Below are 16417 nucleotides of genomic sequence, written 5' to 3'. Positions count from 1 at the left end.
GTAAGTTCCTTACAACCTGGTGAGGGAGCACCATCCTTTTAATCTATTTGAATGGGTATTTTTCCATGGTAACATTTAGCTCCAGCAGTTTTTTGTCAATGTAGCTGTTATATTCTGAATACAAATGGAAATACTGTAATTGTACATTGATTTATATAAAAAGTAAAGAAAAGAACTATTACCTTAATAAAAATTTGTAGTATAAGGGTTTGGGCTTGGGGAGATGCCTTCGCTCAGAAAGCAAGGACACTTGTTGCTTTAGTATGCATATCTATCTTGAGATCCCAGAATCCATGCACAATGCAGGAGTGACTGTAAGTCAGTCTAGGTCATGGTTCTGTGAGAGATCATTATTCAATTGAATAAATCAGAGTGATAAAACAGCTTACGCAGACACCTTATTATGTTGTTCACCTGTACATAGAATGCACATATATGCATGCACAAACTAAATCAAATTAAGCACATTATTGTATATGTACTTATGCCCATGCACACTACAAAGGTTCCAATTGTTTTATATTGATTGTAGTTTCCCTTTGCAAAACTGAATTTTATTTCATTCAGTAGTGACAAAAGTTGATTGAATACCAGAATCACACAGATATGTAGGTGGAAAAGATGCAATTTATGACATCTTACACTTCCAAATCATAATCATCAAAGCATGTCAGGGCAGGAACTTAAGGCAGGGATGTGGAAGAGGAAACTGATACCTAGGCTATGGAGAAGTGCTGTTTACTGGATTGTTCATCATGGCTTGCTCAGCCTGATTTCTTATATCATTCAGTATCACAGACTAATGATAACACAACCCCTCTCATGGGCTGAACTCTCTCACATCAATCATTAATCAAGAAGATGTCCCCCAGTTTAGCACAAAGTTCAGTCTTGTGAGGCATTTGCTCAACTGAGGTTTCGTCCTTTTAATGACTCTTACTTTGTAGAAAGTTGGTAAAAGACTAAAAACAACAGACTTCATTTATGCAAAGCATTATCAGTTAATGAAAGAATAGAGGATGTGTCTATGTGTGGATGACCCATTACCTGTTGAAACCTATTTTTCAAAAGAGTTTCAAAAAATTGGATGTAAAACTCGTGTGTGTGCACAGAATTCTCAGTTTTCTTATATTGATATATTCTATGTACAACAGCTTAGAAGCCTATTGATTATTAGAAGATGACATTAGATATGTTTCATGTGCTTCTTCTAATAAATATGTATATGTATATATATAGAGAGAGAGAAAAATTAAATGTTAAGAACATTTTAAAATGTAAGTCTTGAACTGATATAGATTATTGGGAAAATCTATCTATGTATCTATCTATCCATTTATACACATATATGTATATAATATTCAGAGGCGAATATTTTCATATTTTTAATAAATATCAATTTTATTTTGTAGGGAATAAAATAAATGATGGTTTTTGTAGTAATTACAAAGTCATCTAAATAATATCTCTCTATTTCCAAAGGAGTGTAAATTTACCTAACTGATGTGGTCAGTCATCCTTTATCTTGGTCAGCCATTGTTTATCTTTGCAAGGCTTGGTCAGCAATTGTCTTTTGTTGTAATGTTACTGATGCCTAAAGCTTTTTAAGATTTCTGATTTGTTTGACACTTCAGGGCCCTCCTGGTCCGCCAGGGCTTCAAGGACCTGTTGGTGCCCCTGGAATTGCTGTAAGTATTGATACCTCTTTGTTCCACATATTTAGGTACTTTTAACTCCCTGATAAAATTAATGATTATATGTCAATCCTATATTCAGTTGGAACTTTGTGTTACTAAGTTTATTTATGTTCTAAACAGTGAGTCACACCTAAGTGATCTATTATAACCAGCCACTTTTGAAAACATGGCTTCCCATGAGGAGTCAAGGAAGCCTGAGGAATGAATGGAGGGTTGGGTGAGGGGAAGGTGGAAGGACAGGAAGAGGGGAGGGACTAGGAAGTGGGATTCGTATGTAAAATGAGAAAAGATTGTTTTAAAATAAAAAAGATTTATAAACTTTTAAATGAAAAATTATAAATAAATTATCTTAAATTTGAATATTAAAAAATAGTTGCACATTTTAAATAAGAACCAGTGTAACATCATTTAATATTTAATAATATTTGAACATTATATTTTCTACTGGACCATTTTTACTTTATTTGATGAGATGATCAAATCAAAATCAACTAAACTCCAGAAACAGGGATGCTTGTAAGCCAGACAATGGCTTATTTGGAGAAGACCATGATAATTGAGTCTACTTTGTAATTATTAAGTAGATTATAAAAATGGCTGGCATATTTATAATAATGTGTCAGAGTGTTTTCTTTAATACTGATATGTATTTTGCGGTTTCAAGGGAGGAGATGGTGAGGCAGGTCCCAGAGGACAGCAGGGGATGTTTGGACAAAAGGGTGATGAAGGTGCACGAGGTTTCCCAGGACCACCTGGACCCATAGGTCTTCAGGTAAGAAGCTTCTGCATGGTTTTCATCGACTACTCACTATTGGTTTCCAGGGCCAGAAAAAAAAAGCAGTGTTCATGTTTTCTATGAAAAATTAAATGTTGTGTGTACTTCATTTGGGATTAGGGTGTGTGTGTATATGTGTGTGCATGTGCCTCTGTGTTTGTGTGTGTGTGTGTGTGTCTGTGTCTGTGTCTCTCTCTCTGTGTACACATGCCTGTGCGAATATGTGTGCCTGTGTGTATATCAAAATGTTACTTGTTTTTCATTAGGCATTAATAATTTTGAGCATACATTCAAATATGCATCTGCTTGATTTCTGTTTCAAACACATAAAGTTACACCATGATTGTCATTTTGTTTTAAAAGATGAACCACAGTGTTGTAGCTCTTGCAATTAAAATAAGCTCTTTGTAATAGTCCTCTCCAAGAGTTAGTATTTCAGATGAATAATAAAATTTAAAGGAATTTGAAGTAGGAGACAGACTGCAGGAGCAATTGTTAAATAATGAAAAAAATCAATAGATAAGATATCAATAAAATTGCTTATATGATAATTCTGTAGTTTATGAAATGTATTTGAAAAATTGTGGTTTATGAAAATGTATTTGAAAATTGCTAATATAATTAGCAATTTCAAAGTTGCACCTGTATTGTTTAATTGAGTCTCCATGGATAAATATTAACATTTTTAATAAACATAAATAATAAAATCTCATGTAGTATAAATGATTTGGCTTGGAATTTGTTATTCATCTGTATATAAAACATTCCTTTTTTTCTCGAGATAGGGTTTCTCTGTGGCTTTGGAGGCTGTCCTGGAACTAGCTCTGGTAGACCAGGCTGGTCTCGAACTCACAGAGATCGACTTGCCTCTGCCTCCCGAGTGCCGGGTCTAAAGGCGTGCACCACCACATTCTTATAGTTGGTAATAAATTGTGTATATTAAATATGCTTACATCTAATTTGCAAGCTGTGACAAGTGTTGATTCTTGACCCAAATTCATTTTGTATTCATCACTTATATGTCAATTGACTTTAAATTGAAAATATTAAAAAATATCTTCTTCATCTATGAATTGGGAAAATGCTAGGACACTAGGGTATGTGAAGACTGAGTAATGGTGAGGTATCATTAGCTCATTTATTCCTTGAAACAAGAGGATTTCATTCATTACTTCTCCATTAACTCTAATAATGAGAGCATCATGCCTTAATTTGTTCAAAATAAAGTCAAAAATAACAAAATATTTATTTTTGACAGGCTCTTTTGAGCTGGTAGGAATGATAACATGTGTAAATAATACAGACCACCTAAAACCTTGCTTGCAATGTGTATAAATGAGCACTATGTTCCAATTTTGACATATACTTCACCCACATGTGCATTCAATATTTAGAGGATATATAGCCATAGGTAAAGATGGAAAACATATAATTAACATTTTGTGTGGTTTTTAAAGACTGTTTTATGTTTAACTTTCAATGTATTCTAAAGAAAATGGTGTAAAGTAAAATATTTACATCGTCAGTTTTAAATTATACTTTAATTCCCTGGAATTCTTTCTGTAAAACAAAAAGTATGAAATTAAAGTTATTGGGCCTAAATCTTTAGTGATTTCCCCCAGGAAAATTTTAGGTAGAGTGGTATGTTCCATATGTAGTCTGATCAGTTCTTCTTTAAAAAACAAAAAAGCAAACAAACAAACAAAAAACCAACTGATTTAGATTCTAGAAGCTGCCATCAGAAAATGGATGGTAACCATTTGGGGAATGCACAAGCATTTTTTTAGGCATCATTCTGACATTTGAGAAAAAGCAGACAGAATTCACGCATATATTGTTCGTCATAAATCACTACTTAAGGATTTTTACTGAAAAAAAATGGTTTGTGCTCATTGGAAATAATTACAAGTCTGTCCACGTAAGCATTTCTTTCCTAGGAGTCAGGTGTTAGGAGTAGACCACAAGAGCAATTTCCTGGACTGTTACCTGCTCTAAAACAAGAAAAAGACAGTGCAAGTTAAATGTAATGAATTTATCAAAGGTCATCATCTGTGGAAATGAGCAAGCATTGCTTTGCAAGTCCCATTTCCACTCCTTGTCCTGGAACACAGTAAAAAGATAGGGCATGGATGCTTTACTGTGAACTAATCAATAATATACAGCTGTTGTATTTAAGTCCCAAAGCCAATAGTTTTGTTAGTATGCTAGCTTTTAGCAATGTTGATGCTTTTATTCCTTATTATATTTAATAAAAAATTTATAACCCCCACATTAAAATTAATTTCATATAATTTATAGTATGTATATAGGTAATCATGTCATTAAAATTGTTCAAAGTTGGGGCAAATCTATACTCTTAGTACATTAAAAACTAGATGCCACTTACATTATTTCTGCCCAATAAGAGTCACACTATTTCAGATGCATATTCCCTAGTCATGTCATGTCGGCTCCTTTGTTCATACATGCATTTTTTACAGTTTGCCTTTCACTACACATTAATATCACATTAATTGTGCCATATTAGTTAGTTAAATATATTGAGTTATTTTTCAAGGCTTAAAATTTTAGAATAATCGAGGCTTTTGAGTATTTGCAAATGTTGAAATAAGTTCTTATTGAGTAACCTTTTCTGTTTACCTAGGAATAGTGCATTTTTTACATGAAACAAATAATTTATGAGACACTAGGTTTTGCTTCATGCTCCCACTACTTACAAGAAATTAAAAAGTTAACATCTAAGCAAAAACTATTGCCTCCAAATAGATTGTTAATGTGATTGCATGAAGAAGGAACACAAAGTATTGCTATGACAGAAAGAATACACACAGTTGTATTTGGAGGAACTCAGAAGATTAAGCAGTGAAGGGATTTCTGCATGGAGATGTAGGAAAGCTGAATATGGGTGCAGCCTGCCCTCGCTCTGCCTGAGTTTTTCCCTGACATTGGGTTTCTATTGTTCACTTACATTCTGGCTAATACAAAAGACAGAAATTAGGAAAAGCAAAAGGACGTGGTCCATATATTCAGGTTTGCCAGACATTGGTGGTGCATGCATTTAATCCCAGCACTTGGGAGGCAGAGGCAGGTGGATCTTTGTGAGTTCAATGCCAGCCTGATCTACAGAGTGAGTTCCAGGACAGCCTCCAAAACAAAACAGAGAAATCCTGTCTCGAAAAACTAATATATACATATTAATAATATATATCTTGGGTTTCATGACTTGTTCAATTTTAAGATTCAGGAATGAGTTAACAGACTGAGTCTAACAAGGTATGTGTAACTTTGGAAATACGTATTTTAAAACAGTTTTGCCAAACTGTTACTTGACTAGGACAATATAAACAGAAAAATGTAAAATATAAATCAAAAGTCCATACTTGAGTAAAAGAAATAGAAAGGGGGCTTGCTGTGTGTGATCAAATTTTATGTGTTTATTGATTTATTTATTTTAGAAAACTCATCTTAAAATATGCAAAACATGGACTTTAATTATGAGTATAGTCAGATTCTATAACATGTAGGAAACAGTTTACTGTAAGTATTTTAATATGTATTTTCCTGTATATTAATTTCTACATGTATTTATTTATTGGTGGTGTAAATGCACTAACAGCTTTTTTTTGTCTTTGTGATGAGTGTGTGTATGTGTGAGCACATATAGGCATGTTTCATTGTGTTTGATTGTATATTATGGGTAACTTCAGGTTTGGTTCTGCCTTCTACTGTTTGAGACACTGTGTCTTAATGTTTGCTGCTGTGTTACTACTGCCTAATAGGCCAGAGAGCTACAAAGCTTTCTTTTGTCTTTGCCTTCCATCTCTCTGCAAACACTGCTATCACAGATAAGAGCAACTAATGTTACACAGGCTCTGAGTCTCCTAACCCAAGTCCTTGTGTTTGTGCAGAAAGTGTTTTACTTTGTTAACCATTTCAGGATCTTTCAAAAATATCTTTTAAAATTCATGGATGACTTTCTTTTAAATTGTATTTTCGCAGGGGTTGCCAGGCCCGCCAGGCGAAAAGGGTGAAAATGGAGATGTTGGACCCATGGTAGGTTGTGTTTCCCAGAGATTCCATGGTATCATGCATGCCAACACTACTCACATATTAATGACAATTCATTAATGTTAACAAAATGATTGTGAAGTTGTGCTGCTCTCCCACTAAATTCTGTTTCCTAATCAATTATCATCAGTAATAATCAACTGTTGATAATATTTCAAATTATTTATCTTTTATCTTCTATGTCAAAATAATGCTATGTGCATATTTGACATTCAGTGATCCAATGCCACACTAGCATCTTGTGAATCTTTGCTTTGGACTTTGGTGTGGAAAAAATAAAAGAATATATAGCATTCATATCGTATTTCTATAATTAATAACTATGGAAGGGGAATAAAGAATTATTGTACTGTGAAACAACTTCTAAATTTAGTGAAGAATGTATTATTAATTCAAGTAGTATAACAAATTCTTTCCCTTTATTAATTAGGACTTTTTTACTTTGAAGCATGCATGCATGTTTCTAAGGCATAATTTATTTTAATAAAAAAATTTAAAAAGAAATAACCTAAACTTTCAAATATATTTTATAAGGAAATATTTTCTCAAAGTATTTGATGAATATATATTAATTGCTTTCCTTACATCATGTTGGCAATTTTGATTTATTTCACAATACATATTTTAGTATTTTTACCTTAGTAAAAATTTTTATACTATATACTCTGATCATGCTCTTCCTCACCTCTTTCCTACCTGCCTACTCCAAAGTCCTCTCTCTTTAAAAAAATAACTAAAGCAACAAAATCCCAAAAAACGTAAAATCCCACAAAAACAGTAACCAAAATATATAAGGAAAAAGACAAATACAACCAAAATAATTCTACAAAAATACCATTGAGTTTATTTTGTGTTGACCACCTATACCTGGACATGGGGTTCTATTCATATTTTGAAGTTTAATAATTGTAAGTTACATTTATTATACCTTAAGAGCAACATCTAGATATATAACATACTTTGAAATTATTCTTATCACTAGCAAATCTAAATGTGAGGAATAAACACTATAGATAGATGACGAAGTCATACTCAGAAACAGCAGGTGACACATTATAATTCATTTTTCTAGATCTAGTAGTGTAGTTCCATGAGTTACTGATACATTCTCCTTGAACATATGATAGGTCAGATTAGAGAAAGCATCAATTGTGGCATTGGGTTAAACTGAGATTTTAAAAAATATTAATGACTAAATAGTAACTACTGTCTATTATCTTTATTTCATATTATATAATCTTGTTTTATTTATTTCTGTACTTTGAACTATCTTAGTTGCAACCTAGAAGTAAGGGACTTTGGTCAAAAGTGTTTTAACAAATGTATCCTGGGATAATTTTAATGTATATTCAGGACATACAAGATTCATTGTACGGAGGCAGCTAAATAGTTATTTCCAATGTTAAAATTTCAAACCTGAGAATTCAGACACTCAAGAATGTTCACAATATTTTTACTTGATTACCTAATTCTAAACTTAGTCTAATTTTGGTTTTCTTTTTGTTGTTTTTCCAGTGTTATGATTATTTTATGCTGTGATATATTCTTCCATAATATGACATTGTCTATATTGTGAATAATTTGTACCAGCAATAAGCTTCCTGTGTTGCCTTTCTGCTCTTTTATCTTTTTTCTGAAATGTTATTTTCCTATCATTGAGTAACGGTTCACTCATTGGGTGATGTGATATTATTGTCTTCATCCTGCATATTGGTAACCCTGATGTCTTCTCTGCCTGTGATCTCACAGCCATGAGCCTTTTAGTTAAATTAATATATGAATGTGTTAACTGCATTTGTGTATGATCTTGGTAAGCTTTGTTTTTTGTCTTTTCTAGGGTCCACCAGGTCCTCCTGGCCCACGAGGTCCTCAAGGTCCCAATGGAGCTGATGTAAGGACTGCGAAGTGTATGCTAGTTAATTCCAAATGACATTCTGTGCCAGCATTTTATTCTAGCAGATGGTTTATGACATACAATGGAGATAATCATATCATGGTTTACCCTTACAAGTAGATGAGAATCCAATGGTCATCTACTCATGCCACTTCATAGTAGAAAGAAAGAAATGGCTTTTCTCCTGAACAATTCACCACTGATATAAAATAGACACTTATTTCACACAACATATATTTATTGTTTAAAATATCATTTGTATCATTATAAGCCCTATTGTTCAGAATAGTATACTTACATTGTAGCTGATACGTGATAAATGTTCTGTAAATGGTTATTGAAATCTTCAGTTTAAGCTTTCTCTCTGGCAATGATGTTAGAGGTGTGTAATTGCCTTTGAATGTATTGGTCTTGGTGTGTACTTTACACATCTGTTACATATGTATCCACGTAAAGGTTTTACCTCATGCATTTCTAGCCTGTAAAGCATTCAGAGAAATATGTACATTTGTGCACCCTTTCTCACTGACAGGAAATAGTTCCTTCTCAGTTATTTAAAGAAAAGAAGGCATTCCTCTTAGAAGCCAGTCCAGCATTCTCATGGAGTGCTATAGAATGTGGAAATGTAATAATGCATCCATGCTACTGTTATCTTCAATACATTTCTAGGCCTGTGTGATATACTTCTGACTTCATGTTTTGCAAATGATGCTCCCTGCTGTCCACATTCTTTTGGGTAGGATTTGTTTCCTCTTATGCCTGCCTTTAATTTTATTAGGTCAAAACTGATAAAAGATATCAGCAGCTGGTAAACTAGAAAAGATGTAGGACTTTCAATCTCCTGAAGGAATCTGATGCCTAGCATTTTATAAGGGATTTGTTTTCCAATGCAGTAGGCCATTCTTAAATACGGTCCCGACAGTGATTCAGTATACAATCCTATTGTAAATCTGTCCTGATTTTTCCATGGGCAAACACATTGGATTTTGTGTCCACTACCAAATACATGACCAAATCTGGAAAGACTCTTTGCCTTATGCACCAAATACTGGGGAAGTTGAAAGCTGATGTAATTTAATATATTAAATTATTTGTTGTTAGTAAATGAAACTGAAGAAGCTGAAGAAGCCATTACCTCTTGTTCCACCCAGTTTTGCTCAGTATTCCTGTATATAATGCTCTCTTTTGAAAACTCTATATACTTGTGTGTAACTGAAAATTCCATTCAAAGTATAACACTATTTCTTTTTCTACATCCCAGGGACCACAAGGACCCCCAGGCTCTATTGGTTCTGTTGGTGGTGTGGGAGATAAGGTGAGGACATGCTTGCTAAAACAGCCAGAGATAAAGAACTTTGATAATTATGGGGCATATTTTACATGCTGCTAATATGTTTGGTGTACGTATTCACAAATCCAGTATTATTTATTCTAGAACCTACACAGATAGAAATCAAATGCCTATGTGTGCTTTGTATTGACACCTGTGGCAATGAATGCGGCACACAGATTATTTCCTGTTTCAGTGCAATGTAGGAGTCATCGTGATCTGCCTTCATGAACAGGAAAAGCTGAGGCTTAGTTAATTACAGTGATTTGGTGAATGTTTCTTCATTAGAAAGTGACAATGCCAAGCTCCACTTCAGCGTCTGAATGTCTGACGAGACTACAGTGTCTTTCATTAGTGACACTTGGTATTTAAAGCAGAGGAAACTCTGTCCTACAACTGAGCCACAGACTAAAGGAGTCTTTCACATCTGAAAACAATTAATCACTGATTGTTGTCACCTTCTCATTGCTAAGCCTTTAGCCCATCTCTGACACGTTTCAAAGCTCTTGGCATGTGCCATAACATCTGTGCTCAGAACAGCTCCTTTCCCTGTTAAACATTATTTCATCTTAAAAATCTAGTCTTCCTTTTTTGAAAATGTCAAAATGATTCTTTGATTTCTTATTTATGTATTCAACCTCACATCTTAATATAATCTTAAAGAAAAATATCATTGGCATTTACTTCATTTAAGAAAATGATTTGCTAGTTTTGAAGAACAAAAACTAATTCATAAATCTTATACAGGGAAAATATGTAAAATTTCACATCTATTCTACCTGTTAAGGAATAGCTGCAGTGTTTATATCCCAATCTTAAAACATGATTCAATTCCTTGCTCTGAGTTCTTTTTTTAATTTTATTTAAATTAGAAACAATCTTATTTTATGTATCAATCCCAATTCCCTCTCCTTCCCATCCTCCCATGCTCACCTCTGCCCACCCTACCCCATGCCCCATCCACTCCCCAGGAAGGGTGAGGCCTTCCATGAGGGATCATTGAAGTCTGTCAAGTCATTTGTGGCATGACACATTTTATTTTATAACTAATTCATTTATTTTCATTAAAGGAACTAACCCTCCCAAAAGCAGTATAATGTGATTAGACTGTGTTATATTGATGCTTCTCATTCTGACTCTTGTATTTATAATTAACTGCATGTGACTCACTGTTCAAATAGCTCATTAATTAATAAATTAGATAAAAAATTTACTTTCTAGTTCTTAGTGGATAAAGAATGCAGTTTCTTTGAAAATTGCTTATAGGGGCTTTGCTTATACTCTTAAATAAGTGAAAGCTGTATGTTGAGACACACAGTTTTTGGAAGAAAAGTTCTCGTTGAGTTTAATTTTTCTAGCATAAAAAGCCTAAGACAAGACCAGTATTCAATACACCGTTGTCTTGAAAAAGTCCTACCAGCTTTAATCCCTCTATCTTCTTTAATGGGAACATGTCCTCTGTGCGATGATTCTGCCCAGAGAGTTAGGGCTAGACATTTCATGTGTCTCACCTATATCATGAAGATTGTAAATCCCAAGTATATGAATTTATACTTTGTCTTCTATGAAAGATAATATTTTGCCAATATTGGTAGTTTGGGCGAAGTCTCACATCATTACCATGTAGGTTATAGGTCAAACAATAACAATTTGCTAATTTTGAGTTTTATAATGGTCAATAAGGCTAGTGATTTGACTGTTAGCTTTTAATTTAATTTGAGTCTATTCATTTGAAATTTATTTTGATTTAAACTTACTTTTCTATGTGCTAGGATCTGTGTGGGGTGACTTTTATATTCTATGGGTATCTAAATTGAAACTTATTACTTGATAATATTTTCCGTTAAAATTTTTCCTTATGATAAAAAATTATAGAAAACTCTAATCTTGACTTTTTAAAGAATGTGGCATCATATAATTTGGTATGAATTATAAGTTTGTGACATAAACATGAATTCTGACTGATTTCATTGCAATTTCTACTGTCATTTACAATGGAAAAAAGAGATTGAAAATCATGAGCCATGACTTCTTTATCTCATCTTCATGGACTGTGTGCTTATGGGAGGTGCCACAACAATTTTCTTGGAACAAATAAGCAACATATTTTCTTAATAATAATAATTTATAATTACTCTGGACATGCAAAACAGTTTGTTGTTGCTTCTGCAGGAAGCACTCTTGAATAAGCAGAGAGTGCAATAACACTGTGGCATAATAACTGCACACTCCTTCATTCCCTTTATGCACCAGTGCTTTTTCAAATAACATCATTATATTTCCATAAAGTAAGTCACCTTGTGTTATTCATACCATAGGATGGACATCAGTAACATGATGTATTCTGTTGCATGGCTGTGTTTATTTGCAATTTTGTCAGCCCATTCTTAAGAGATTTTAATATAGTCATTTTTAGGAATTACTGATTTTATCTTCATTAGATATGATTTATGTCATATGCATTTGTTTTTAGTATAAATAAAGGCAATTTCAATATTCTGAAAACAAGTGAATATTGATATATTATTCTCAGAGATTGTGTAGTTTTCACCCTTACATGTTACCATTTAAACATTTTTCTTGACTACCATTAATTTTAGAAAACTGCAAATAATCTTTTCAGAATCACTTCTTTTATCTTTAACAAAAATGGAAAGAGATGAATAAAATAAATTGATACTGAATTGAAAATATATGCTTTTATTTCTAGTTCCAAATTTCTACAAAAATACAACAGGATAAAATGGCACATAAGAAAAAAGATTTTGTTTTCAGTATTTCCAGGGATTTTGATTACTGTTGCATATATTCCATGTATTAAATACTTAGTATGGACATTTTACACTTTATTTGAATGACAGAGTACTTGTTACATTTCAAATATGTGAATGGCATCCCCCAAATTACTGATAGATCATTTTATCATATTACAATAGTTTAATGAGCCCTTTATTCATAAATAATGTAAATGCAATATTTTACTTGTTCAAAATACAGGTTATATTTGCCATTTATCTTGGGGAAGACAAAATTTATATGTAATTCCACGTCTAAGAAATTCTTGGAAAGTACGTAGTGTCATCACAGCTATACGAATACCTTATGAATTCAAAATATGTGTGTATCTCAGAAGACTAAGAAATTTCATCAATTAGTTTCTTCCCTGGAATGATGTTTGTACTTACTATGGAAAATTTCAAGCCAACCTGGAATCACTAGTATGTGCCAGGAAGACCTGTGATACCAGTGTTTATAATTAATAACTAGGAGAATTCCACCCATTTCAGAATGCTGATATTCACTGTTGTTGGAGTGGTTAGAAGAGGGCTGAATGAAACATTGGTGTGTGTGTGTGTGTGTGTGTGTGTGTGAGCCAGCAAGTGCGTGTGCTGCATCCCTTCATTTAAGTGGTCACAGGAATAAGAAACTATATTTTTATGCATTTCTAAGAAGGAGACACTAGCAGTTGATTTTGTAACTAAATCTCAGGAAAGTGTTCTTTGTGCATAAGCATTACAAATGTGATACCCTTCATGATACATTTATATAAATATGGATTGCTGTTCCCTTAGACAATTTTTAATGGTTAGATAACCTGACAAATATCTAGTTTGATAAAATGAGAACATAACAGCTATTCAATTTAGAATATTTAAACACTCAAATACAAAACTTTGATTAAGTACATTCTATATTTCACCTGATCTCCACTAAACTCATTCTACAGTCTTATTAATATAGTGCCAAGATTTATGCTGATATATTTTATTAGCAAGAGAATATGTTTATAGTTTAGTACTAAAAACTTTCTTTTTAAAATCAATAATCCTGATTATAATATGAAATTTGATGCCATATGAATGCAAACTGTTAAAAAATGTTCTGATTTTTGTCATAACTTGGGTTGATTTGCTGGATTTAGTCAATCAACACTGAATCAGCATTTAATCTGTTCCTTCACTTGAGTTATTGAGATAATTAATCCAAATTCTCTTTCTTCTTATTAGATTTTTGAAGTATTTTAAGCAATACAGTAAGGTAGAGGCTGATCTAAATTATGATGGCCATAACAAAGGCATTATTACAGATAGAAAACACCATTTCTTTGTTCTTATCTTCATATGATACTTCTTTGTAGGGTGAACCTGGAGAAGCAGGGAACCCCGGACCCCCTGGTGAAGCTGGCTCAAGTGTAAGTCCTAATAGTAGTAGAACCATTACTAGGATTAATTTAATAATTAGAAACTCTTTTTAAGATATTTGAACATTGAATTTGAACCAGAAGAATATTTGTTTTTACTCCTCTTTTCCAACTTATTTAATGTGACCACGATGACAAAACCACTGTTTAATAAATGACAATACTCTGTGTTTTTATTCTTATCCAAGTTTTAAAATATTCCATTTATATGAGTTAAATCATTAAGATGACAAGGTGTTCATTATATACATTGTGTTTGATGAACTGTCAACAACAGAAACAAAGCAACAATTTCCTTGCTGCATTAAATAAACATTTGTTAACTAAAGTTGATTATTCAATGTATTAAACTGCTATTAAAACTACTACATTCCCTTGACAATCTACAAATATCTTGACAATCTAGCTTGCAGGGTTCATGGCTATTGGCATTTAATAAATTTAGTTTGTATTCTTTTACAAATTTTGTAATGTAGAATACAGACTATAAAAGGGGAGAATTGTTCATTCCACTATATTAATGTGATGTTGAAACAGTATATAAAGTAACTATTTCTTTTGCATGTGTTCTTTAGGGTCCCAAAGGAGAGAGAGGAGAGAAAGGGGAAGCTGGGCCTCCTGGTGCTGCTGGTCCTGCTGGTGCTAAGGGGCCACCAGGGGATGATGGCCCCAAAGGGAACCCGGTGAGTTTGTCCTCTTTAAAGTGAAATATGTGTCAAATACACTTTATCTCTTTTTTTGTTATTGTAATTTTAATATTATTTTCATATTGCATCTTTTATATATAAAGCTACAAGAAACAAATTTATACATATGTTCATGTATGAATACACATACACATATGTAATTAGTGATGCTGAGAGCAAATCCATAGCCTTTAGCAAGTTAGACAAGTACTCTATTCCTGATACCTAGTTCTTTTCTTTTTCTTAATGAATATTTTTTTCTTTTCTTTCTTTATTTTTTTGAGGCAGGCTTTCCCTGTGTAGCTGTGGCTATCCTGGAACTCTTTGTAGACCAGGCTCGCCTTGAACTTAGAGATCCTCCTGCCTCTGCCACTGCTGGAATAAAAGGCATGCACAACCACCACCTGCTATGAATACTTTTTATATAGTTCAGCAGTCTAACATTATTTTTCTCTAGATTGTGTGGCTTTGGAAATACATTCATTATTGCTTTATGACTTATGGATATCTACCTATAGCTCAGGAAAAATCCTAATTTCATTTATTTTTCAAGTTGAAATTATAAAGAGTATTCAACAGTTAGTTCATTCAGTTTACAAAACACACTCTCAGCTGGCTAATTTTGAAAATGAAAATTGTTAGCTAATTTATTTAAATAAAATTCACTAAACTCTGTTAAAGTATCTCAGTCAATATTTCCTAGCTTTTAATAGGAAGATTAGAAATGTGGAATTCTGGTGAATCTGAAGTCATTATGCCATTCAACATGTTTGCAAGCATTTTTAGTTCCTTTCTTAAACTAAAAACATAACATTTTGAGACTTCATTTTTATTCCATCTATTTTCCTTTTATAACATCTGTCTAGGGGCCTGTTGGTTTTCCTGGAGATCCTGGTCCACCTGGGGAGCCTGGCCCTGCAGTAAGTATCATGGAGAAATAAAAGGATGCTTTGGTAGGGCAGTTCCCTCAGTCTATAGTAACAATTTTAAAAAATTCTCTCATAAGCGAACTTCTAAAGGTAGAAAGCCAAATGAAACAAACAAAAATCACACTGATGACAAGTTTTATCTAACAGGTATCCCTTGCATCCTTGTCACATGTCTGTCCTCTTCATTTGAACAACTATTGAAGTTGTTCCCAAATAGCTTCCAAATTATCTCAGTAGCAGCTCTACTTTTATTACAAAGTTCAAGACTTTATTTCTTAATGTCATTTATTATGTAAATCCTACTTTGACTGCATTATGTGTGTTCCTGGTCAATGGAAACACTTTATACTTAGTCAGGTGTAATATCAATTTCCCAGGTATTTATGAAAAGAGGAAGAGGTACCACTAACCAAAAAATAAGTATTGTATTTTTGTTTGTCCATCTGAGTACAGCTTATTTCAACACTATACCAAGATAGTCTGTGTAAGTTTTGTACACTTATAATGATAAAATATAACAAGAAATATCTGGGTTAATTTTCACTGTCAATTATAGGGGCAAGATGGTGTTGGAGGTGACAAGGGTGAAGATGGAGATCCAGGGCAACCGGTAGGCAAGAATCTTTGCTATTTTTCCTCTTCTGTATATCCCCATACATTTTTTAAAAAGACAATTCAAAATGATCATTATTTCACAATCAAAACTCATTGTGTATATTGTGTATCCAGTTCTCAAAAGTGTGTCATATGTTTAGAAGCTTGTTTTTTCTTAATTTCTTTTATCTATTCTCCTCTCATACAGTTCATCCCAAGCTTGCCTTCCCCACCCTCAACTCC

At 33.0% G+C, this 16417-nt stretch overlaps 1 protein-coding gene across 8 annotated transcripts in view; it reads left to right on the top strand.

Annotated features, from left to right (window-relative positions):
- The window catches only part of Col11a1 (collagen type XI alpha 1 chain), a 189704-nt gene that overhangs the window by 136749 nt on the left and 36538 nt on the right, over positions 1-16417 (top strand). For all 8 annotated transcript variants that reach the window (XM_040752004.1, XM_040752002.1, XM_040752003.1 and 5 more), the window contains 9 exons: positions 1635-1688; positions 2362-2469; positions 6472-6525; positions 8378-8431; positions 9696-9749; positions 13903-13956; positions 14541-14648; positions 15518-15571; positions 16137-16190. In XM_040752004.1, the coding sequence (XP_040607938.1) occupies positions 1635-1688; positions 2362-2469; positions 6472-6525; positions 8378-8431; positions 9696-9749; positions 13903-13956; positions 14541-14648; positions 15518-15571; positions 16137-16190 (594 nt within the window). The remainder of the gene's footprint in view (positions 1-1634; positions 1689-2361; positions 2470-6471; positions 6526-8377; positions 8432-9695; positions 9750-13902; positions 13957-14540; positions 14649-15517; positions 15572-16136; positions 16191-16417) is intronic.

Source organism: Mesocricetus auratus, unplaced genomic scaffold (genome assembly GCF_017639785.1).
Source record: "Mesocricetus auratus isolate SY011 unplaced genomic scaffold, BCM_Maur_2.0 Super-Scaffold_100009, whole genome shotgun sequence".
Taxonomy (NCBI): domain Eukaryota; kingdom Metazoa; phylum Chordata; class Mammalia; order Rodentia; family Cricetidae; genus Mesocricetus; species Mesocricetus auratus.
Note: the sequence above shows the minus strand (reverse complement) of the source record. Positions and strands in the feature narration are given on the sequence as shown.